General features: G+C 24.7%; 7 protein-coding genes across 8 annotated transcripts; 2 read left to right on the forward strand and 5 right to left on the reverse strand.

Annotated features, from left to right (window-relative positions):
• Positions 1–1,210: 1,210 nt before the first annotated feature.
• On the reverse strand, positions 1,211–2,088 carry LOC149033405 (carbonic anhydrase 2). The gene is made up of 4 exons (XM_089179743.1): positions 2,082–2,088; positions 1,720–1,905; positions 1,421–1,565; positions 1,211–1,322 (listed from the first exon to the last, which is right to left on the reverse strand). The coding sequence occupies exons 1-4, from the start codon at positions 2,086–2,088 to the stop codon at positions 1,211–1,213; spliced, it is 450 nt and encodes a 149-aa protein (XP_089035869.1).
• Positions 2,089–2,372: 284 nt separating this feature from the next.
• Positions 2,373–4,402, forward strand: LOC107070867 (uncharacterized). Its single transcript, XM_089179484.1, has one exon. It carries the CDS (start codon positions 2,373–2,375, stop codon positions 4,257–4,259), a length of 1,887 nt encoding a protein of 628 aa, XP_089035610.1. The 3' UTR covers positions 4,260–4,402.
• LOC107070866 (carbonic anhydrase 1) lies at positions 4,127–6,587 on the reverse strand. The gene is made up of 8 exons (XM_089179744.1): positions 6,548–6,587; positions 6,237–6,371; positions 5,997–6,141; positions 5,775–5,880; positions 5,385–5,484; positions 5,159–5,310; positions 4,979–5,099; positions 4,127–4,260 (listed from the first exon to the last, which is right to left on the reverse strand). Exons 1-7 carry the CDS (start codon positions 6,585–6,587, stop codon positions 4,992–4,994), a joined length of 786 nt encoding a protein of 261 aa, XP_089035870.1. The 3' UTR covers positions 4,127–4,260; positions 4,979–4,991.
• On the reverse strand, positions 6,365–8,548 carry LOC107070865 (carbonic anhydrase 1). Of its 2 annotated transcripts, none has more exons than XM_089179485.1 (7): positions 8,417–8,548; positions 8,157–8,330; positions 7,946–8,090; positions 7,439–7,544; positions 7,278–7,356; positions 7,025–7,161; positions 6,365–6,924 (listed from the first exon to the last, which is right to left on the reverse strand). In XM_089179485.1, exons 1-7 carry the CDS (start codon positions 8,448–8,450, stop codon positions 6,793–6,795), a joined length of 807 nt encoding a protein of 268 aa, XP_089035611.1. In that variant the 5' UTR covers positions 8,451–8,548; the 3' UTR covers positions 6,365–6,792. The 2 variants fall into 2 exon arrangements, with proteins under 2 accessions (XP_089035611.1, XP_015184893.1); XM_015329407.2 differs by having other exon boundaries at positions 7,254–7,356.
• A 189-nt stretch (positions 8,549–8,737) lies between these two features.
• LOC107070864 (carbonic anhydrase 7) lies at positions 8,738–11,196 on the reverse strand. Its single transcript, XM_015329406.2, has 4 exons — positions 10,291–11,196; positions 10,050–10,187; positions 9,076–9,429; positions 8,738–8,982 (listed from the first exon to the last, which is right to left on the reverse strand). The coding sequence occupies exons 1-4, from the start codon at positions 10,301–10,303 to the stop codon at positions 8,741–8,743; spliced, it is 747 nt and encodes a 248-aa protein (XP_015184892.1). The 5' UTR covers positions 10,304–11,196; the 3' UTR covers positions 8,738–8,740.
• Positions 11,197–11,829: 633 nt separating this feature from the next.
• LOC107070862 (carbonic anhydrase 1) lies at positions 11,830–13,805 on the forward strand. The gene is made up of 2 exons (XM_089179779.1): positions 11,830–12,258; positions 12,378–13,805. Exons 1-2 carry the CDS (start codon positions 11,959–11,961, stop codon positions 12,630–12,632), a joined length of 555 nt encoding a protein of 184 aa, XP_089035905.1. The 5' UTR covers positions 11,830–11,958; the 3' UTR covers positions 12,633–13,805.
• Positions 13,806–14,434: 629 nt separating this feature from the next.
• On the reverse strand, positions 14,435–24,665 carry LOC107070914 (tetraspanin-11). The gene is given in 10 exon segments (XM_015329464.2): positions 14,435–14,903; positions 17,673–17,756; positions 17,863–17,955; positions 18,045–18,098; positions 19,057–19,179; positions 19,690–19,875; positions 21,438–21,575; positions 21,577–21,651; positions 22,294–22,385; positions 23,441–24,665. Coding segments are annotated over 9 exon segments (864 nt in total). The 5' UTR covers positions 22,342–22,385; positions 23,441–24,665; the 3' UTR covers positions 14,435–14,840.
• Positions 24,666–26,714: the final 2,049 nt, after the last annotated feature.

Consider the following 26,714-nt stretch of genomic DNA (forward strand, 5'->3'; position numbering starts at 1 on the left):
AATTGTTTGCGCAGAATTTTGTGCGAAGATAATCAATATTCAAAAAATACCAACGATGGTCGTAAAATTTGGATACCCGTTTGGAGGTACATATGATTATTTGCAATACTTATTTTTATTTTACAATATACTTTTTGTTTTTATTACTGACGATAAAGTAGATACCTTCCATAGGATGCGATATTATCGACGATAAATAAAATTTGAATTTTGTATTTTCGATGAATAATGAAGATAACTAGTCTAGTGTTTTTTTACAGTTTAGGTATGAGCTGGATTACAGGAAGAGTTACTAGAAATTCACAATGGTCGGCAATGTTGGAATCTGTAAAAGCTTCGATACTTGGTTTGGGTGATGCAGATTGCGCTAAACTTTACCCTAATTGCGATTTACGTAAAGAAAGAATCAAAAGACGTCGTAGAAGAAGAAGAAGAAAAATAAAATCGTTGGATTTTTTTTCTTTGAAATATTTTTATCCAATATTAAATTATTATTATTATTGATTGATATATTACATTAATAATTAACTTGATTAAGTAATTTCTCTAATAATATGTTCAGAATCAGCGATAGCTTTGCTAGATTGAACTAATTGTTTTCTCGATATTGGTAAAAGGGTTGCATGTAAAGAACCAGATGGACAAACGTGAAAAATATTTCTATTTTGTCTATTACTAATTGATCGACAATTTTCAATAATTTCTTTACCATTAACGTCGCATAATTTTCTAAATTCGTCTATCTGTAATTATGAATTGAATTTCGTTTGATCATATTTTGTATTGAAAATTAATGAATTAATTTAATTATTGATATTATAATTAGACATAATTAATATAATAATGTTTCTGAATACCTGTTCTTTAGATATACCAATGGGTTCTCTGCAAACGAGCCACATTATGCTATGTATGTTGTTTAACGATGTAATCGATCCCCAATATACAAAATAATCATCGTTAAAAGGTTTTATAATATTTTTTAAAACAATTGGTACCAAACGAATACTCGTACGTGCTATTTTAATAGATGACAATGCATCTGTTATATTCTTTAAAAATATATTTGGTGGTGTTTGCAACTGTACAAAGGTAAAAATAAAAAAAAATAATAAAAAAGAAATTAAAAATGAACAAAAATAATTGTCAAGTTAATTAAGCGTTAATTTCTTTTCAAAAACGTTTCAATTATTTCAATTATCAAACGTTATTATACCTTAATAAAATAAACGATTATTACAACACCGTCAAGTTGTTGCAATGCTTTTTCCAATTTTAAATATTGAGTATTAAAATGTACCACATGTAACTCCATCGGTGTACTTTCAATTAAAAAATTGTTACGATGAAATTTTTGCATAAAAATAAAAAAAAAAAGAAAAATAAAAAAAATAAAAAAAAAATAAAAAAGTTAGCTTACTTTGCATTATCGGCACGATGTTCGCTACCATGAATTTCATTTTGACCCCAATGAAAGTGCATTTGTGAAAAAACGTAATTTCCATTAAGAGGTCCAGCAGTGACGTATGGTCGTTGTTCCATTTGCCATTTTGCGCTTAGAACAGCTGCATTAAAATTGTGAATGATTTATTGTAAAATATATATATGGTTTATTTGAAAATTGTTTATCACCAGTACCACACACACACACACACATTAAACTAAAATATTAAATGAATGAATAATACGTTGATATTAGTCGAATTAATTGGATTTTACCCGTGTCACCGGTGTTGGTAATTTTTAATTTACGTGGTGCAACGTCGTAGTAAAACCATTTCAACGTAGGCAAATTAATAGGAGTCATTTTACTGATATCCAAATCGATAGGTGATTCTAATTTTCCTTCAACGTTACCCAGTTTTTGAATTAATTTTACATTTTCTAAATTAATCTCACTGTTATCTACAAACAAACAAAAACTATTAAAATCTATCAATTGTAAAAGTTAATCAAAGGAATGAAAAAGAAAAAAAGAAAAATACATCTCCTTTTGAGGATAATGAAATGAAATTGAAATGAAATTAAAATTAAATTTAATTCGAATTTTCCAAAACAATTGTTTCATTGAATTTAATTACCTTCCATTATGTTTGAAGAATATTAACTATATTAACTATTTGTGTTTTCGATATTATTTGATAATAAATATCGATTAAATATATATATATTGAACTGAAGTAGTAGTAGTAGTAGTAAATGATAATGAAAATTTTTAATTAAATTTCTAAACTATTATAACCTTTCATTCTTATTAACTTAAAACTAATACAAAAGTGTATTTTGGTAAAGATTTTAATTAAGAAAACTTGAATGATCTGAGTGGGTAAGTTTTAAGTATATAAAAAAATATAAATATAAAAAAAGAAAAAATGGATTATGCAAGAAAAATAGGTAAAAGAAAAGATTCAAATAAGTTCTTTGAAAAACGTATTACAATGCTTACGACGACATGCTATGATCCTTTGATCAAGGATATTCCTCAGGATGAATATATTGAAGATCGGCGTTTAAAAAATTGGAAAAAATGGTTAAACGAAAGAGATAAAATTGGTCGTCGTATAAAATCGTTAACTGGTCGTTCAAGAATCGATCAAATTATCAATTCTAGTGATAAAATACGTTCAGTGATTGAAATGAAAAATATCATTGAATACGTTTCTTCCATGGGTGTAAAACCTATAGAAGAATTTCAAAAGATTCCTATAAACGTGCCTGATCACTATGATCTATGTTTACCCAAAATTAAAACAATCTTACCTATCAAAATGGATTTGAATTTTCAATCAAATTTAACTTACGTCGATGTTCCTGAATTAATCGAACGTGAAAAAGGTTTGCATGGTATATCGTTGAAAAAAACATTATGGGAAAGAAATATTTATTTAAAAAAACATCGTCAAAATGAAATACATGACAAAATTGTAACATCGTTGATTAATAATAAACCACAAACTAAAGAATTATTAATTCGTGGTAAAACTAGGGAAAAATTCAAGAAATTTTATAAAATACCTGTAATAACGATAACTGCACCAAAAGAAGATGAACAATATTTCGATTCAGATTTGACGATAATTTTGAAGATACAGGATCGAGAAATCATTCAAAACAAATCTTTTGATGATCGATGCAACGATAAATCACCGATCGAATGGAATTTGATATTTCGTGGTATGGTAAACGAAAGATCAGAAAAAATGATTACATTTGAGAACAAAGGTAATACGGTGATTCATTATTATTGGAGAGATTGGTCATTTCGATCGAAAGTACAATATTTTGTTAAAAACGATAGTCCATTTTATTTCAACAAAACTGACGGTATCATTTTACAAGGAAATACCGTACGATTAACAATATTTTATTTACCACGTAATTCAAACGTTTATACGGAATCATGGAGATTATTTACGAATCCTAAATTATGCGAGTGTCCATTGATATTTCGTTTATGGTCGTGCGCTGAAAAAATGAAAGAAAATATATTCGACAATTTAAATATTTCCAATATTGATTTGTATTTAAATCGTCGCATCAGAGATTCCATAATTCGAGATATTCTTGAAACAATAATAACCAATGTTGATTATAGAAAACCACCGGAACCAGCATACGTTAGTTTATATTTGGAAAATGATATTTTTAATGCTAAAAATCCTTATCATTATTATCATAACAATTTGTTATTGGAATTTCGTGAAATTTATTGCAAAGTTGTCGATAAACCAACGATTACTTGGAATTTATCTTTGAATGATTTACGTGGTATACTTTTGTTGATAACAAATCCAATACGTAGACAACAAATGTTATTACGTTTTAATAATCTTTGCAAAGAATCATTGAAACCATCATTGATATCTAATCACGTTAATGATCAAAAATATATAATTGTTTATAATTTATTATGTTCGTTTGTAAATCGTTTTGAAATTGAGACTGAATTTGTCACGAATAATTGTATTTTAATTAATGAAGATAAATCATCTAAGCAGGATAATTTATCGTTGTCAGAATTATCTGTTAAAAGTTTTAATGAAAAACGAAAGAAACGTAAAAGTAAAAGTAACGAATCGATAAATGAATACACGCCTAAAAATACAATGAATTTGTTAGTTAAAGATAATATTCGTGATCAATTTTACATGGAAATATTTTTCATACGTATACGTGAATTTCTCGTTGAGACAATCGATCAAATTTCTGCTACAATTGAATCATACAACAGATTGGATGGTATTGATACTTCGTTTTAAGCTGAAATACAAAGAAATTGTATTATTAAAATGTGAAATATAGTTCAATAAAAATTATGAATAATAATTAATTATATTAGAAAATATATTATTATATTATCAATTAATTAAATTAAATATTATATTAGATTATTAAATATTATTAAACATAATTATTATATTAGATAAATTAAAAATTATATTAGAAAATATATTATTATATTATCAATTAATTAAATTAAATATTAATTTAATATTAAAATTTATTTTATATTAAAATTTATATTATATAATAATATTAATTATTATTATTAAATTATTTATCAAATTAAATATAAAATATTATTATATTATATAATTATATAATAATTTATATTCTATATAATATTAATAAATTAATATTTAAATTTATTTAATAATTATATAATATAATAATTTAAATTATTAACATTATGAAATTATTTATAAAATTAAATATAATATATTATTATTATATAATTATATGACAATTTATATTCTATATAATATTTATATTAATATTTAAATATATTTAATATTAAAATTAATATTAAATATTAGTATTAATATTTAAAAATTTATTTAATATTAAAATTAATATTAAATATTTATTTCGTATTTATTATATATGCTAATATATGTTAATTGAATTCTTAAAAAAATACGAACCATATATACATATTATAAATAATTAATTTATTTAAAATTTATTATTATTATACCTTATTTGTATGATTATTGAATACCCAAAAATATTCTTCTACCTCTTAACAATTGTATTTGTTTGCAATTATTTTTAATAAAATTACCATTATCATCCTTCAACATTCGAAAAGCGTTTACCTAAAATACAATTAAATTAGTTTTTAATGATTAATAATAAATTAAGAAAATATCATTACTTGTGATGGACTTATGTTAATCATCATTGGAAAAATAATCCAAGTAACACATTCAGGATATCCAAGAATATTGCAATAACCTTCGTTGTACGATCCTTGATAAGTATAATAACGTTCGCAACGTGTTGCCCATCTCATCCAACATAATGCATCTAAATAATATGTTTCTTTATGGAAGATATACTTTTCAGAATTATTTAAAAAAAAAAAAAAGAAAGAAACATACTAGCTGGAATATTTGTCTCGGATCCTGCATTTGTAACGTGTTTCAAATTTTCCGTAATTTTTTCTAATTGCGGATTGTTTTCCGATCGTCCGAATGGTACCTGAACAATTCCATGACGAATTTATAAATGTTCCAGTAATTTTGATCAACAAAATTATACGAGCATATTTGATATTAGTGTAAAATACTAATTCAAAAAATGTATTACACGAATATTGGTTTGAAAAGTGCTGAATTTAAAAAAAAAAAAAACGTTGTAAAAAAAAATATTAAACGATTCGTATGAGTTTTGTCAATGATGGTAAGAAAAACTGGGACATCATACGCAAACGTTGTAAAATCGTCAATAAATTTTACCGTGAAAATTAAATTACAATAAAATGAACATACCAAAAATAAAAATGACATAATGCAAATTCCATCCTTTCGATTTAAACAATCATCGAATGTAGGATACTTTCTATTCCAATGTACCATCTGAGCTTCCATCGAAAACCTACAATTTCAAATAAAAATAAAAAAAAATAAAAAAAATTAGAACAAAGATTTTCTAAAGAATAAAATAAAAAAAATGAAATAATTAAATGAATAAAAAAAAAAAACAATGATAACCAAGTGCCATTAATGGTATGTTCCGAGCCATTACAATTATCTTCACCCCAACGAAAGTTACAAATAAAATATTCATAAATGTCGTTGAAAAGTGGTCCGCCAGTAATTGTCGATGGTATTCTGTTACCACCAAGGATTACATAAGCTAATAAAAGAAAGAGAATATTTCATTGAATCAATATATTTTGGAAATAAACGTATTTACTTTTAATCAATCAACGATAATGATTACTTAATTACCGACATTTCCATCGTTTCCTAAAATGGCGTCTCCGTCGTTTAACCAATGACCATTTAAAATAAACGTTGGATATCTTTTACGACGAATTATATTGTCATCCAAATCTATCGGTGATTGTCCACTTTTTGCCAAACCTTTTTAGTCCCTCATTTTCATTTAACATTGAATACATTGAATTTTAAATATTTGTAATATTAATGTAATGATATTTATAAAAATTTGGTAGATTAATCAAAACATAACCTATTTATTTGTTACTTTAAACAATTGTCATATAATTTATTCTATTTTTTTTTCTTTTTATACTTACCAATTACACCCTTGTAATATTCTGGAAGAGAAAGTGTCATGCTGTAAGATATATTAATTAAATATCACTTGTTAATTTATATTTAATGCGAAACTGATATTGTGAAATGTTTAATGGCGGATCGAGTTCCATGCTTAATCAACGATGGTCTTCATGATTCGTATCGAAAAAAAAAACGATACAAGTCGAATTAGAAATAAATTCAGTGCCAAATGCCGCAATCAATTTTTTCATTAATTAATTAATCAATCACGAAAGTGGGCAGATGTGAATCCTGTGTCGTAAAAAATTCGTCTACCGCAAGGATCCTGTTGCGGTCTGAAATTATTCACGATTGGATCCCATTTGTAATCGTAAATACTTCGAAAAGCGTTCATCTACGTATAATAAAAAAAAAAAAAAAACAAAACAAAAAAGAAAAGACAAAAATCAACGAATTATTATTAAATATTTAATAATTATTTAACGGAATCTTACTTGATTGGAAGAAATTTTAATGGAATGAGAAATTATAATCCAAATAACGCATTCGTTAAAAGGTGGCACTGTAAGAGAACCCAAATACGTAAAATAACCAGGCTCTGAACAACCATGCAGCATCCACCATAAACAATCTGTAAAAAAAAAAATGAATCAACCATAATAAAATATCGTCCTAACATACTTTTAATTAATTAATTTGTTTCTTTTTTTTTTTATTATATACCAGGAGTGACTTCTATACTACTACCCATTTTCTTAATTCTTGATAAATTATCAGTGACACGTGCAATTGCAGGATTATCTGGCATTCCTTGACATCCAACTACCTGTATCAACAAAATTTTACAATTAATAATACGAATGATTTATTATAAAGAAAAAATAAAAGTTTATTCATTATTTTATTACCTGCATCAAATATGCAATTATTGCAATACCGTCGGATTTGTCATAACATTTTTCTAATGAACCATATTTGGTATTCCAATGCAATGCTTGGGCCTCCATTGAATACCTAAATTTAAATAAACATTAGAATAACATTAATTAATTATTACAATATTTTTTTTTCAAAACGATCATCACAGAGAATTATTTTCTATTAAAATTAAATTTTATCAAGGACACAAATCTTGATATAATATAAATAATAAGTTCGTATATATCTCACATTAACAGACCCTAATGTTTAAATTAAAAAAAAAAAATCATTATTAGCTTATTTATAAATTTTCCTTGGATGTTAACAAATCGGTTGGTCATCTTCTTGTTCAGTGATTAAATTTAATCGAGTAAAAAATATTTTGTTAGGGTTTAACAAATGCATTCTATCGAATATAATACGGGTTAATTTGTTCATTTTATCTAATGCGTTATTAATATTTATTATTAAATATAAATTGTTGTCCTTTATACCAAATATTGTCGATAGAATGTTCAGCACCACGAGAATCGGTTGGACCCCAACGAAATTGTACATTTTTTAATTTAAATTCATCCTCGTTCAATGGACCACCATGTATATAAGGTTCGATAGTTTGATTCGATAATTCTATGTTAACTATAACAATAAGCAATTTTACATATTAAAGTTAATAACAAATTATATGAAAACCATTAGAGTAACCTGTTTTTCCTGTGTTCGTTATAATTGCTTTTCCTTTTTTTAACCAATAACCGGTTAACAATAAAGGTGGAAACTTTTGAATCCAAGTATTGATTGTTCTCAAATCAATTGGTGATTGCCTCCACTTTGGTGGACCACTGGATGACGTTGAAAGGATAGTAGGTGCATCAGCATCTGAAAAAAAAAATTCAATTCATTTTGTGTCAGTAAAAATAAAAAAAAATAAAAAACACAAATGTTTCTGATTGATTAATACAAACCTTTACGTGAATCGTGTTTCAATCTTTTTGGCATAATTTTGTTTATTACAAAATCATTGAAATTAAATCGAAAAGTAATTTAAATAATTAACGACCTAAACAATTTTAGAATTTTGTTAAACATTTTGTAATTTTGTTAACCTATTTTCATATTTGTTACATGAACCACATATTGGTTCGTGAAGTTGTTAACTTAACACTTATCGATATACTTAATGTATCTATTTTCATCGTTGACGTATATATATATATTTATTGTTTTATTAAATTATACAGTACTAATTTTGATAATTGTCAAAGTATATATATATATATATTGTAATTTCAACAAATATAATATATTATTCTCGAATGGAGTTTTTGAACTTCCCTATAATTTTCTTTGATAAAATTTCCTTGCTTGTTTCTTAACATTCTAAAACATTGTGCTTGATTTTCCGAAATTCTTATAGGTTCTGGAAATATGATCCAAGTTACGCATTCGTGATAGGGCCAAGTTGTAATTGAACCTGTATAGGTATAATAACCAGGTGTTTGACAAGCTTGTCTCATCCAACTCAAACAATCTGTAAAAAATACAAAATAATAGAAAAATGTTTCAACGAAAAATGTATAAAGGGATTTGAAGTTAATTTAATTGTACTATTGGTAAAACGTACTGGGCGATATTTTAGCATTAGAATCAGGTTCAGTGATTTTATATAAATTATCAGTGATCTTTGAAAACAATGGATGTTCATCCCAAGCAGGAAGTTGATAAACTTGAAGAAAATAGGAACAGATAGCTAGACCATCCCTTTTGTCCCAACATTGCTCAATTTCTTCGTATCGACGATTGTAATGTAAAACTTGAGCTTCCATTGTAAACCATGTTCCATTGAGAGTATGCTCGGCACCTTTACAGTTCGATGAGCCCCAACGAAAAACAACTTCTGAAAGTTCATAAACGTCGTCTACTAATGGTCCACCTCGAATTGTTGCTGGACTTCTATTACCTTCCAAAGTTATCCCAACTATAATTAAAATATTATATCTCAAAGTTGTAAGTTCTGCAAACGTTTAATATCCTAAAATTGAAATAAAATTATAAATTTATTTATTATTTTGCAATATTTTCAAGCATCTCAATGATTATTATTTCAATTCAATTTATGGTTAATATTAAAATAATAATAATAATTATATATTAATATAAAAATATTATTATTATTATTATTATTATTGTAAAATAAAAATATAAAAATTAAAATTAAAATATATATGTATTTGTAACATAAATTAATAATTTAATAATTAAATTAATAATATATTATAATATATTTAAATATTATTATATATCTTAATATAATTTATTATTATTCAATATAATTATTATAATTTAAATATAATAATATATTTATTAATTATTTTAAAAATTATTAAATTATTAATTATATTAAAAGTTAAAATATAAATTATAATATTATATATTTAATAATGAAGTTTTTATATTAATATTTATAGAAATATCACAAAAATAATTTGAAACGAAATTAAAAAAAAAAAAAAAAGAACAAAATTGTATCATTTGTAAAAAATATTAATTTATCAAGTTAAATGGTGTCAATACAAATATTTCATGATTACAATTTACCTGTAGAACCTGTATTCCTAATATTTGCATAACCATCTTGACTCCAATGACCACTCATAGTTAAGGGTGGATATTCAATTCTAAGAACGTGATTATCGTCAATATCAACCGGAGATTGACCCCATTTCGGACTGTCACCTTAATCGAAAAGGGATTAAGGTTTTGTTGAATTAGGCTACTTTTTTTTTCCTTTTTTTTTTTTTTTTTATTCTGATATTACACATTGATCGAATAATCTTACCAGCGCACTGCATATTGATTACGTGAATTCTTGATTTATTTTCTTCTAATATTATCGATTTGACATACTTTTTAGAATACTTAATTCATAGTACTTAAAGATTTTGAATTCTATTTTGATTCAGCTTTCAATCTTACGACATAAGAACAATTGAAGAAATCGATATATCGAACATATATATATATATATACATATATTATTTAACCTAAAATTATTCTATTCAAATAATTGTATTTCAAATGATGTTATCAATGTTAATTATCATGAATTATAATTTACAAATTATCAAGTTATTTTGATAATAATTGCAACATAAATAATTGAGATAATTGAGATAATTGAGATAACAACAAAATAAATATGTTAGGATTTTCATGGCCCGAATTGATGATAGTGTCCGGCAGCTTTATATTCTTAGGTATGCGAGAGAAACATGATCGAATTATTAATATAATTAAATTTAATCATTAAATTTGATCAACACTTTGTTAAAAAAAAAATAAAAAAATAAAAAAATAAAAAATAAAAAAATGAAAAAGCATTGCTGTCCAGTGAATTGATCAAGTGGTCCCATATATTTTCTCAAAATTCGTTGATCCAACAATGCAATTCACCGATCATTTTATTTGGATATGTTGCACATAATGGACCTCATACTTGGAAAGTATTATATCCAGAAAGTAATGGTTATAATCAATCACCGATTAATATTACAACAACTATTGCGATCGAGGAATACGATGAGATCGAATGGATCGGTCACGATGAAGTACCATGCTCGATGATTATGGCAAATGATGGAAATTCTGGTTAATTTTTATTTTTATTTAATATCAAGATTAATGTTATTTTTTAATTTTATTATAATAAATACTAATTTTTTTTTGTTTATATTAAATAAATCAATTTCTAATTCAATTATATTTAACTAAGAGTTAAATTATTAATATTAATTAAATTAATCAAATTAATGTATTAAATTATGGTATATAAATATATTAAATTAATATATATTAAATTATGGTATATAAATATATTAAAAATTAATATAATTAATTAAATTAATATATTAAATTATGGTATATAAATATATTAAATTAATATATATTTAATTATAGTATATAAATATATTAAAAATTAATATAATTAATTAAATTAATATATTAAATTATGGTATATAAATATATTAAATTAATATATTAAATTATGATATATAAATATATTAAATTATGGTATATAAATATATTAAATTAATATATATTAAATTATGGTATAAAAATATATTAAATTAATATATTAAGTTATAATATATAAATATATTAAATTAATATATATTAAATTATAGTATATAAATATATTAAAAATTAATATAATATATTAAATTATATATATATATATATATATATACATATTAAATTATGATATATAAATATATTAAAAATTAATATATAAATAATTAAATTAATACATTAATTTAATATACTTTTCACATAATAAAATATTATTATTATTAATATTATTTAATAATTTAAACGAATCTTTAGAAGAAAAAAATAATTATTTACTTAAAATTATTTTATCAAAAAATAAAACAACTGACAAAAAAAGAAAATCTATCCTTAATAAAACCTATCCTAAACAAAATGATTATTAATTAAATCGATTGAAATGTACATTATATTGATAACAGTGATAGTATGCGGTACATGGTGTGGAAATCGTGCGTATCCTTTAATCAAAGGGGGTCCTTTAACTAATACATATAAATTTCACTCAATGATGTTCCATTGGGGACCATCGGATAACGAAGGAAGTGAACATACGATCAATGATGTTCGATATGCCATGGAATTGCAATTTGTTCATGTTAAAAGTGATTTATTTTCACCTTTTCAAGCAGCTATACTAAACGCTAAAGATGGTGTTGTCATAGTATCATCTTTTTTCAACGTAATTAATGATAATAAATAATCAATTAAGAAAATGATAATAAATGATCAATCAATCAAAAAAAAATAAATAAATGATCATAAATAATCAATCCAAAAAATGATCATAAATAATGAAATTTGATTATATTTTTTTAGATAATACCTGTTGATAATCCTTATTTGGATTATATAGTAAACAATTTGAGATACATCAAACAACCTGGTAGTAAGGTATATATACCACCTTTTCCTTTATCATGGTTGCATAATACAGAAGGAAACCATTATTACGCCTATCACGGTTCTCTTACTCAGCCACCCTGCAGTGAGATTGTCACTTGGCTTATCGATCCGGTTCCTGTACCAATCTCCTCTAATCAGGTTGACGACAGATTATACTCTCCTTTATAATTAGAAAAACAAAAAAATGACCCCATGAAACGATAAAGAGAGTCCTTGTTTTTTTTTTTTTTTTTTTTTTTTTTTTAACATTTTTTTATTCTAGGTTGCAAAATTTCGAGAAATCTGTTCAAACGATGGATTACTTTTGACCAATTGCAGACCGGTTCAATATTTAAATGGACGTGACGTTTATCATTATCCCTGAGTTTGAATTTTTTATTTTTTTTTACAAACTCCCCCCCCCCCCCACCCCACCCTTCCCCACTTTTTTGAGTGAGACGATATTCTTTATTAAAGGTACCCAGGTGTTTGTGAATTTTTATGTGGGAAAAAAGGTTGTTTTATTTCATTGGTTTGTTTCAGGATGTTTTCTTTGATTGATTAAGACAAATTTTTGGAAATGAAAGTACTATAATTTACATTCGCAATATATATATATATATATATATATATATATATATAGATATATATGTATGTACTATATACATAAATATTTTTGTACTTAAAAATATGACAGTAGAAAACGAAGAATAAAATAAAATATACAAATAGTTAATACTTTCCTTAGCGAATTTAGAAATAATATCAAAAGATTGTGTTTTTAAGTATTGTCATGCCTAATTAAACATTTTATTATTATTAATTATTATTATTAATTATTACTATTATTATTATTAATATTATTATTATTATTATTATTATTATTATTATTAATATTATTATTCGTACGACGTACAATAAACGTTTTTTTTTTTCGTCGTACGTTCGATTAAACACACACAGCATACACTTTCAAACGGGATACACGTACACACATTTTAAATACGAAATGGTTGTTTGATTTGTAAATGGAAAAAAAGGTTAACAAATAAATTAAAAAAAAAAAAAATAAAAATAAATGAATAAATAAATAAATATAAAAAATGATGTTACGAGGTAGGAAATATACTTTCAAACACGCGATACGTAAATACGTAAATGTTTATACGTGTGCGTGTGTAGATGCGCGCGCGAACGCTAACAACGATGACGATGAAAAAGGGGAATCGGTCGATTCAATTGTTTATATTTATTTTGTGAATATAAAATATATAGAATATATTTTCTTTTTTGCTTTTTCTTTTCTTTTCTTTTCTTTCTTTTTTCTTTTTTTTTTTTTTTTTTTTTTTTAACAAAATGAAATATCAAGAAAATCTTTGTTTAATCATCCTAATGTTAAAAATAATTGTGCAAATTGTAAAAAATAATATTAAAAAAAAAAAAAAAAAAAAAAAAACTAGAAGAATGTATATGTATTGAAAAGAATTAAAAAAAAAAAAAAAAAGAAAGAAAAAAAAGTAGGTTAGTTTTACTTGAAACGACTGATGCAGGTGGCGTTGCATATTTACAAATTACTGTTTCACAATTCTAACCCTTTTTTTAATTTACTTTTTTGTTTTTATTTGTTTCGACAACGTTCACTGCGTTATCATTTTATATGGGGATTAAAAAAATTAAAAAACAAAAGAAGGAGAAAAAGAAAAAATATGAACCTGGATGATCACGCAGGAGATTTTAACAACGCTTTGTATTTTTGTCTATGTATTTACAACGGGTTCCATAATCTCTTTTTTTATTTTTTTTTTTTTTTCTTTTATTTTAATACCTTACTTATTTTTCCTTTTTTTTTCTTTTCTTTTTTTTCGTTATCTCCATTGGTTCCAGAAAAATTTGGTTCATCTTATACAACAAACATACAAATAAGGGACGGGAATGACTCGGAACGACAACAACGACGACAATTTTTCTTCGATCGAATACAATTTTTGTTCTTTTTCTTTTTCTTTTTTTTTCTTCCTTCATCTTATTCTCACTTTTCAACTTCTTTTTCACGCCATTATTCATCGAAGCTGTTCTTGAATTTCGTATAGGCATATATCCTTGAAAAAAGTTGTCCCACGGGAGATAGTAGTCCTGGTTTTGCCCTTCTTCTTCTTCTTCTTCTTCCCTTTTTCCTATCTTCTTCTTCTTCTTCTTCTTTTTCTTCTTCTTTTGAATAGTAGCGAAGAAATAAGTCAGAGAAAGAGAGAAAAAAATGTGCGTAGCTTTTTTTTTTCTTCTGTTTTTTTTTTCTTCTTTTCTTGCCGTTCCTATTTTTTTTTTCCTTTCAATAAAATATCCTCGATATTTCTAAGAATCAAAGAAGAAACTCTTATCTTCTTTCAAAGTTGCTCGCATTTAATCCGTTTGCATATCTCGAATAGTTCGACAAAGGAACGCTGAAGTTATTATACCAAATGTCTAAAAGTTTAATATTTTATAGGTTAGGTTTTTTTCTTTATGAAGTTCACTCTAACGAGATATATAGGTTATTATATTTTTCAATATTATTATTATTAGAAATAATTTATTAAGTTGTTCGAAATATGAAATATTCATTTTGTTAGAATAGAAAATAATCAATAATTATTTAATATTCAATAATTTAAAATGTTTTCAACTATCGCAAATCCTCGAATCGTATAAATTTCAATTTTTCTCAGCCATTTTCTTTTTTTCTTTCAAAGTTTTTACGATACAATTAACATTTGCTAATGTTCTTATTTTGTTCTCATTATTTTTTTCAAGTGAATGACTTAAAAACAAAAAAAATAGATAAAATCTTTTGAAAATATAGGAATTATTTAATATTCAATAATTTAAAATGTTTTCAACTATCGCGAATCCTCGAATTGAATAAATTTCAATTTTTCTCAGCCATTTTCTTTTTTTCTTTCAAAGTTTTTACGATACAATTAACATTTGCTAATGTTTTTATTTTGTTCTCGTTCTTTTTTTCAAGTGAGTGACTTAAAAACAAAGTAATAGATAAAATCTTTTCAAAATATAAGAATTATTTAATATTCAATAATTTAAAATGTTTTAAACTATCACGAATCCTCGAATCGTATAAATTTCAATTTTTCTCAGCCATTTTCTTTTTTTCTTTCAAAGTTTTTACGATACAATTAACATTTGCTAATGTTTTTATTTTGTTGTCGTTCTTTTTTTCAAGTGAATGTCTTAAAAACAAAAAAATAGATAAAATCTTTTGAAAATATATGAATTATTTAATATTCAATAATTTAAAATGTTTTAAACTATCGCGAATCCTCGAAACGAATAAATTTCAGTTTTTCTCGGCCATTTTCTTTTTTTTCTTTCAAAGTTTTTACGATACAATTAACATTTGCTAATGTTTTTATTTTGTTCTCGTTCTTTTTTTCAAGTGAATGACTTAAAAACAAAAAAATAGATAAAATCTTTTGAAAATATAGGAATTATTTAATATTCAATAATTTAAAATGTTTTAAACTATCGCGAATCCTCGAATTGAATAAATTTCAATTTTTCTCAGCCATTTTCTTTTTTTCTTTCAAAGTTTTTACGATACAATTAACATTTGCTAATGTTTTTATTTTGTTCTCGTTCTTTTTTTCAAGTGAGTGACTTAAAAACAAAGTAATAGATAAAATCTTTTCAAAATATAAGAATTATTTAATATTCAATAATTTAAAATGTTTTAAACTATCGCGAATCCTCGAATCGTATAAATTTTAATTTTTCTCAGCCATTTTCTTTTTTTCTTTCAAAGTTTTTACGGTACAATTAACATTTGCTAATGTTTTTATTTTGTTGTCGTTCTTTTTTTCAAGTGAGTGACTTAAAAACAAAGTAATAGATAAAATCTTTTCAAAATATAAGAATTATTTAATATTCAATAATTTAAAATGTTTTAAACTATCGCAAATCCTCGAATCGTATAAATTTCAATTTTTCTCAGCCATTTTCTTTTTTTCTTTCAAAGTTTTTACGATACAATTAACATTTGCTAATGTTTTTATTTTGTTCTCGTTCTTTTTTTCAAGTGAATGACTTAAAAACAAAAAAATAGATAAAATCTTTTGAAAATATATGAATTATTTAATATTCAATAATTTAAAATGTTTTAAACTATCGCGAATCCTCGAATCGAATAAATTTCAATTTTTCTCAGCCATTTTCTTTTTTCTTTCAAAGTTTTTACGATACAATTAATATTTGCTAATGTTTTTATTTTGTTCTCGTTCTTTTTTTCAAGTGAATGACTTAAAAACAAAAAAATAGATAAAATCTTTTGAAAATATATGAATTATTTAATATTCAATAATTTAAAATGTTTTAAACTATTGCAAATCCTCGAATTGAATAAATTCAATTTTTCTCAGCCATTTTCTTTTTTTCTTTCAAAGTTTTTACGATACAATTAACATTTGCTAATGTTTTTATTTTATTCTCGTTCTTTTTTTCAAGTGAATGACTTAAAAACAAAAAAATATATATATCTAACATATTTTCAAATCAGAAATTTCGAAAACAAACGACACATATTTTTGTTCTCGTTGGCGTGCACAAGCGTTATTATTACCCTCTTAATCGGTAATAAAAGAGTAAAATACGACTGAAAAAATGTACAATATGATTTTCCATTTTTGATACGATGCCAAAAAAGAGATAAAGCTATTTGGCAGATACGAAACGTAATAATATGGTTTTAAATAACGTCTGAAATGTCTACGATGTAAAATAATTTCAAGGTTTGGAATAAAATTTAACATTGATACGACTAAATGTTATTACTTTTCGAACAACTTAATATTAATTTAATTTATATCTAATACAAACATATATTGTAACAATGTTTCCCAAATTTTGTTTATTTTCAACACCTTTGCTAAATTAAATTGAAGTAAATTTTAACAAACTCATTTACGACAAAAGTAATAAAAAATTGTATTTTATGAAATAATTAGTTAAAAAAAAAAAGAAAATATAATTGAAAAAATAATTAATACAAAGTGTAAAAAAATGAATGTTATTTTAAATAGCATTTTGGTTATACAAATTTTGGGAAATAATTGTATTGCAATATACAATAATAATAAAATCTAAAAATGTAATAAAAAAAATGTGGAATAATAAAAAAAAAAAAAATTGACTAATTTACTATAATGATATAATAAAAAAAAAAAATGTAAGATAATAAATTACCTGAATACCAGCCATAGCCATGCCTAAGAAAACTAAAGTGAAGCTTTCACTCTGAAGCCAATTGCTAACTTTTCCTAGGCAACCCTAATTAAAATGACGTAGGGTCGATTATTTCAAGTAGAAATACTTTTAGTGCTTTTTCATTAAGTTAAAACAATAACCACCCTCCTACATCTACATCCACACCAACCTCTTTGTGCCGATAACCCTTGTGACCTTCTTGATCTTCTACTTGACACGCGGCTTCGTCCTTCGGTTGTGGATGAAGCCATGGTTTCTCGTTCTATTGTCATAATCAATGATGATCAATGAAACCAAGGCTCTCTCTCTCTTCTCAATTTTATAATTCACTCTTCTAATTAATTTACTCACGTTTTTGTGAAATACTCTTGAGACTACGCTCATTGGACTACCTGTATTCTTTACCTATAATTAATAACAATTAAATATCCGACATAAATTATGTTTTTATTATTTCAAATTGTTAATCATGAAAAAGTGAACTATTCAATTTCGTATAATGATTTATAATCCTCTATAAAAATTTAATTTGAAATAAATATTATTATTATGTATATATATACATCAGATGTATTAATTATTGATAATTAATTATATATATAATTTTTTAATTATAAATAATTTATATATATAATATAAATATATATATATATATATATATATATATATTTTTTTTTATATATTATACATAATTTTTATTTATAAAATAAATTAATAATATATTTTTTAATTTATTTTAAAATTAATTTTAATTATTTAAAATTTATTTATTTTAAAATTAATTTAATAATAATTTTTTTTTTTAATAAAATTTTATATTGCCCTTTTTGTTATTTTAAATGAAATAAAATATATTTTATTGCTATATAATCCTATAATTTATATTATTATTATAAATACATCTAATGTATTGATTATTAATAATTTGTTTATTTTTTAATTAAATAATTTTTTATATATAATATAAATACATTTATATTATTATTATTTTTATATATTATATATAATTTTTATTTATAAAATAAATAAATAATATAAATATTAAATTTTATATTGTCATTTACTTTAAATGAAATAAAATATATATTTAATTGCTAAATAATCCTATAACTTATATTATAATTATAATAAATTTATAAATGATTGGTCAAATAATAATTAATTTAACATTTGTATAAAATAATGTAGGAAATAATTTTGCAAAAAAAATTATCATAAAAATTAAATTAAAAAAAGCAATAAAAATAAATTGAATCGCAAATTTTTTTAAACGAGTCATTTAAATTTGATCACGTACACGTAATTAACTTCTTGTTTTTTTTTTTTACGTAGATAGGTGTTATTAATTAGTGATTAATATTACCTCGATATTTTTGAGAACGCAGCAGGTTAGCGGAACTTGTCTTCTGCTTCCTGAAATTTGTCCATCCCTCCACCATGCTGTACCATTATAATCCTCGTCGCTGTGCACTCCGCAGCAATTAAACTACAATAGATTCAATTCTTTGTGTGTAAATGTACGTGTACGTGTATGTTGGGTAACATATATACGTGTTTAAATGTAATAATAATAATAATAATAGATGAACTCTTCAAAGTAAAGCGAATATTTCTAGCGGAAGAAATGCATTTCATGTTGAAAAAGGTTGTTCATACGTGAAATAATCGAAATGTATAATACAATTGGTATAATTTAAACCTAATCGGTTATAATTTTAAGACAATGAACTATACATGCAGAGACGACCAATTGTTAAAGATCATTTTCAAATTAAAACGAGTCATTTTGATTTTAACATTTGACCCAGTTTCAAATGAACAAATCTAAGATCTCAAAATAAAACTAAATCTAATGTTTCTAAACTAATTTATTTTAAAATAACAAACTTGAATCTCGTAATTTCTAGTAACTAAGTTCTAGCAACTAAGTTAAATTGATCAAGGAAATAATTGAATTGAATTTTATTTCAGAGAAATTCAATTATATTGTTCATACCTTGTATTGTGCGAAATCAAGACTTTGACTGAACGAATTATCACTGGTATGATCATGGCCATAATCCTTGGATAATTTATCGGACAATCTTTCCTCCAAATCGGAAAGAATTCGATAAGTCATCAAACCACCTATCGCTGCTGTCACCAATTCGGTTACGATCAGGGCTACCAGCATGCTCATGTACTGTGAATCAAAGACAGAAAAATATAAATGGAAAAGTATAAATGAGCAAATATAAGAAAAATATCAAGAAAATCAATCAGAATATGTAAAAACATAACAGAGTTTTGATAAAAATAGATTGTTGTTGACCATGACACATAACGATCATCATGTGTGGTATATCTCTGTAATATTAAATATAACTATAATAATAATAATAGTTTTCCAATGGGGGAGGGGGCTGACATTTATACACACACGTGGAGAGGGGAAAGTTAAGGTGAAGATTTAAAACCTTTCGTTAGATAGAAATGATCTCAAATGTTATTTATTCTTTTCTTATCTAACAATAATTATTATTATAAAAGGTTGATTTAATATAATTCTATAAACTATTTAATAAATTATAACAACCATAATTAGAATGGAATATATAAAATAATAATACTCAAAAAAAAAAAAAAATAAAATATAAAAAGCAAGATTAGTTATGTCAATATGTAAATTTGAAAATACGTGAAATAATTGAATTGTAGTACAACACCATCTATTGAAAGCTTACAGTACCAAGAGATTTAGATAACCTCTAAATAATAAAATCCTTAAATTAGCAATAACTATTTTAAAAATAATCGCGATAAAAACTCATCTGCATTCTAAGTTGGAAAATATCATACAAAATAAAAACAAAATTTCATTAAAATGGATTCCGTAGTTTTGAATTTCATTGGAAACCAACAACGTGACGATGAATTTTTATATATAAAGATATGTTTTTGTGTATGTTTTGTTTCAAATCCTGAAATTAGAAATAAAAAATACAAAATAATCGCGATAAAAACTCATCTGCATTCTAAGTTGGAAAAAATCATACAAAATAAAAACACAATTTCATTAAAACGGGTTCAGAGAGTTATTTTGAACTTCATTGGAAACCAACAACGTGACGATGAATTTTTATACATAAAGATATGTTTTTGTGTATGTTTCGTTTCAAATTTTTAAATTAGAAATAAAAAATACAAAATGGAAATTGGAAAAAATCATGCAAAATAAAAACAAAATTTCATTAAAATGGGCTCCACATAGTTTTAAACTTCATTGGGAACCAACAACGTGACGATGAATTTGTATATATAAAGATATGTTTTGTTTTAGATCCTTAAATTAGAAATAAAAAATACAAAATAATCGCGATAAAAACTCATCTGCATTCGAAGTTGGAAAAAATTATACAAAATAAAAACAAAATTTCATTAAAATGGGTTTCACATAGTTTTAAACTTCATTGGAAACCAACAACGTGACGATGAATTTTTATATATAAAGATATGTTTTGTTTTAGATCCTTAAATTAGAAATAAAAAATACAAAATAATCGCGATAAAAACTCATTTGCATTCTAAGTTTGGAAAAAATCATACAAAATAAAAACACAATTTCATTAAAATGGATTCTGTAGTTTTGAATTTCATTGGAAACCAACAACGTGACGATGAATTTTTATATATAAAGATATGTTTTAGTAATAAAAAAAAAATATATATATATATACTAATATAAATTATTAGTTAATTACTTACGGTGGCAAGTATACATTGATTTCCACGTAGGGCAGCACGACAACCGAAAAAACCAACCATAAATACGGTGAAACCAAGGCCAACCAAACTATACGCTATCAAATCAATTGTCTCGTGAGGTTTGACGTCGGGAACGAAAAAGATTCAAGAGGTGTCCCTTGCTTGGTTCCAAGAGTAACCATGCTCCTATTACCAGTACAGTGCAACCAGCCAACTATAGAGAAAAGGGAGAAAATATTTATTTTTATACGCCTTCATATTATCGATCACAGTTAACTGAACTTCGTACAATAATAGTTTTTACAACGAAGAGAAAGGGGGAACGTGCAGGGATGACTTTTTCATATTTTTTCCATTTTATTTTTTTCTTTCTTTTTTCTTTCTTTTTTTTCTCTTCTTTCTCCCTTTTAATCCCCCCACCCCCACCTCACCACCCTTCTTTATTACGCTCGAATGACGCGTATATGCATACACTTACACTCGGACTATTTATCGAACGCTTTCATCTTTTCTCTTTTACACGTTTATTTGAATTAAATGTTAAAAGAGGGGACGTTTGGGGGGACTAAAGAGGATGACGAAGAGGGGACTCTTGAACGTTTTTCAAATATATACCTTTTTTTTTTTTTAATAACAAAATCTCATAAGATCAAATTGATGTAATACTTTGATTAATTATCATTTAAATTCTACCCATATTGATATCATTGGAAAATGATTTTATCACACTTTCTCATCGATGATACTTTAAAATATCAATTTACGAATAACGTATTAATAATAAATTGTAAAATAATAATTAAATGTAATAGTATATATATATATATATATATATAAATATATTTATTAATGTTACCCATATCAATAGGTTGAACGTGAACACTGCCACTTTCAAGTATTTCATCCCGATCAATGTAAAACGACGACAACGTCCAACCGGTCATCAATCTGTGAACATAGAAATCAATAAAAAAAAAAAAAAAAAGAGAAGGAAATAATAATAAAATTTTGATAAAACAGAATATATAATATATTTTCTTTTTAGAGTAAATTCAAAATTATTCCTACGAGCATAAACGAACGAATGAACGAATGAACGATCGATCGATTTTAATAAAAACGTCTTACGTTTCATTTGACAAATGCAATTACACACTTAAAGGGAAAAAGAAAAATAAGCAAAATGTGTTTGTTTCATTTTCAAAGTTAATGTTTTTGAAAAAGTTCATTTTTCATTGAATTCTATGTGAAAAATAATTTTTCAATTCGTTTGAGAATATAATAATCTTCTTTTGTACGTATTTTTGAAACTTATATAAGAAATTTTGCAACTTTATGAGTTCTTTGTTATGTACTATTCTTAGGTAGTACATATATGTATATAAATACATATGTACATACATATATATATATATAGAGAGAGAGGCAAATCACATTGGTTGAGATCAAAGGATTGTGCGAAATTCATTAGTTTCCAGCCTAAAAGGGTTTATGAGTATGCAAAAGACCGTCACGTGGTAACTTTGAAGTTACACGACCGAACCAAGTATATTTTGTCAACACTTTGCTAAAACCTATTTCCCGTTGGAGTAGAAAATTACCTTAACGAATGGCAAAAGATAATATATTATTTTCTCATCGTTTAAGTGCTTCATTTTACTATATACAATATATATATATATATATATATATATATATATATATATATTTTTTTTTTTTTTAAAGTAATTGTAAAAAGAGAAAGGAAAAAGAAAAGATCTTTTCAAACGAAATAACAATTTTCTAGAAAAAAAAAAAAAAGCTATAGAGGATCAATCTCATTGAACAAATTGAAAAACAAATTGATTTAATTTTATGAGAAAACAAAAAAGAAACAAATTTCGATACAATTTGTTATACAATAATAAAATAAAAAATATATATATATATCCAATCTCTAATATAATATCTGCTTATAAAAACTAGAACACTTATTTAAAGATAAATGGTAGAAATGAAATTACCTGTGTGGTGAACTAGTTATTTCCCACGAAGAAGTGAATTAAACCCCCCTCCGTACTTAAATTTCCGGCTTAACGAGGGACACAACTAAATTAGATTAAAAATACAACCAAAAAAAAAAAAAAAAGAAAAAGTTCCACTCTTTTTCAACGAATGATGGAAAAAAAATTAATTTAAATTTCTAATAAAAAAAGAAAACAAAAAGAGAAATAGAAAAACAAAAGAAAAAAGAACAATTAACGTTGTTGTATTAACGAGACAACATTAAACAATAATAATAGTATTAAATAAATAAAAATTGATATTATCAATAATACTTGTTATTACTTGTGTGTGTGTGTGTGTGTGTGTGTATCCCGAACAAATCTAATCCCCAAAAGTCGGAGTACAGTTTACAGGTGGTTCATAGAACGGGGATGAGGATGATATCGATCACACGTATAATTCACGGATGATATTTTAGGATATTTCTTGGATTCCTTGGATAACTCAAAGAACAAAGAGAAGATAAAAGGAAGTGTTAAAACGTAAAAGTTAGACAAAGATATCGAGAAAGAGAGAAAGAGTGAGTGAGAGAGAGAGAGAGAGAGAGAGAGATAAAGATAGGTAGCCAAGCAACGGCACTTTCTCTCGAAGCTGCTTTTAGGGATCGATCCTGGGTTGAAGAACTGATATGTTCTCTAACCATCCATCTTTTTTTCTCCCTCAGGTTCTTAATTTTCGGATAGGACACTTGAAAATAATCCAAGAATAAATTGGAATCTTCTTCTTCTTATTTCTTCTTCTTCTTCTTCTTCTTTCAAACACAAAACTAATGTAACAAACACTTAGATGATGTTAACTTTTTTTTTTTATTATTTTTCTCCTTCACGGCAAAAACAAAAAATTCCCCCAAAATAGAGGGAGAGAGAGAGAGAGAGAGAGAGAGATAGAAAAGGAAGAAAAAAAAAGTAAGAAGAAAAAGTTCCGATCCTTTTCGTATAAAACGAGTGATATGGTGACGATGAAATGGTGTGTTTTTTTTTTTTTTTTTTTTTATAAAAGAATTCGAAAAATTAAATTGGCGACCTCTGTAGTCGTCGTTTGATCGTCGTCGTCGTTGTTGTTTAAAATGTTTTTCCCACGACTGGTTCTCATAATTCGTAATTTCCCGAAAGAGCCGACGCGGATCACTCCAGCCTTCTACGGGTCCCGTTTTGCGCTCGGTCTCTTCATTCCTCTCTTCCCCAGCCCCTCCTACCCCTCTTTCTCTCACTCTCTCACTCTCTCACTCTTTCTGTCTCTCTCGTACCTTAATGTTCGAGTTTGCGTTCTACCAATGGTCCAGATATGCGACTGCGTATGCGCCGACGCTTTATCTCATCCCATAGTCGATCCCCGCCCGTAACTGTTCACCCCCAACCCACCCCCAACCTACCCCCTCGTCAACCTTTTACCACCCTTCTTTATTTCTCTTTACTTTTAACATCTATTTATCTTTCTTTTTCTCTCTACGATTATTTTTATTCTTAATTTTTGTTCATCATCATCATCATCATCATCATCATTTTCATCGTCAACTTTTTTCTTTGTCATTTAAATTCTTATATACAAATTTTCTTATTGGTATCATTTATTTTATTGTTTATTATTTTTATTATTTTATTATGTTTTTTTTTTATTTATCTTTATACTTAAAGCTAAAGGTGCGTTTTAAACTTCACAGTAGTCATTTTCATCGTCAACTTTTTTGTTTGTCATTTAAATTCTTATGTACAAATTTTCTTATTGGTATAATTTATTTTATTGTTTATTATTTTTATTATTTTATTATGTTTTTTTTTTTATTTATCTTTATACTTAAAGCTAAGTGTGCGGTTTGAACTTCATAGTAGTCATTTTCATCGTCAACTTTATTGTTTGTCATTTAAATTCTTATGTACAAATCTTCTTATTGGTATAATTTATTTTATTGTTTATTATTTGTATTATTTTATTATGTTTTTTTTTTATTTATCTTTATACTTAAAACTTAGTGTGTTATTTTGTTCTTCATTGTCATCTTCATTGTTATCTTCATTTTCATCGATAACGTGTTTGTCGATAAAATTCTTATATACAAATCTTCTTATTGGTATAATTTATTTTATTGTTTATTATTTTTATTATGTTATTTTTTTTTATCTTTATACTTTTAAGCTAAGTGTGTGTTGTACTTTCTTCTTTATTTTATTTTATTTTATTTTATTTTTAATATTAATTTGTTTTTTCTCCATTAATTGAGTTCATTCGTTTTTATCACAATTATTTGCAATTTCCAAGAAATATTTTAATGTACGAATAAAAATGAGTTTACTTTTTTATAATTAGAATATTATATATATATATATATAGCAAAGTATTCGTTCAAGCAACAAGCTTTTTTCCCTAACTCACTTATTTCATAACAATATTATGCATTATGTCGTGAAATAATGAATTATTATTATTATTATTATTAACTTTCGTGGGTGTTCTTTTTAATTTTTTACTATTAAAATACTAATTAATTTTTCATACGAATTTGAAAATCTTATCGTAGAATAAAAAATGATGTTTCTCTTCTTCTTAAAAAGAACAAAATTATATGAGAAAGTAATGTATTATTATTTATGTAAATATAATAAATTTATTATTGAAGTATTAACAATTTATACATCCATCTTCTGTGTTTACTTTTTTCAATCTTTTCATTCTTAAATAATATTCAACTACAATGATTTGATGAAACTTATTTCATCATTATCAAAACATTATTCTCGTACATGTATACATTCCATACTTATATGTATATATATATGTGTGTGTGTATCTGTAAATTTTCGTCTTAAGACTAGAAAAAACGTAGCATAAATTATGACAAAAATTTGTAGAAATATTGTTTCTTTAGTAATTCAACATTAAAATCGAAGTTTAATACTTAAACCTAAATGATTTCTCTTTAAATACATGAATCATCTCACAACACATTTTAACGATCCAAATGATCGAACGAGAGAGAAAAACCACCATGAACTATAAAAGGAAACACGTAGGGATACTGGGATCGATCCTTATTCGGTTTTCCTTCTTCTTCTTCGTCTTCTTCTTCAAAAAAAAAAAAAAAATAATAATAATAATAAAATACATTTAAGAACGATACGCATGCTACTATACAATGCAATAAAATTAATTGAAAATTAGGCGAATATAACGTTACGTTAATAATATAAATAATTAAAATTGAATATAATACAAAATTCGGTATATCTTGTGGGT

Source organism: Polistes dominula, unplaced genomic scaffold (genome assembly GCF_049000335.1).
Source record: "Polistes dominula isolate Pdom_NZ unplaced genomic scaffold, Pdom_raw_medaka contig_27, whole genome shotgun sequence".
NCBI classification, from domain to species: Eukaryota; Metazoa; Arthropoda; class Insecta; order Hymenoptera; family Vespidae; genus Polistes; species Polistes dominula.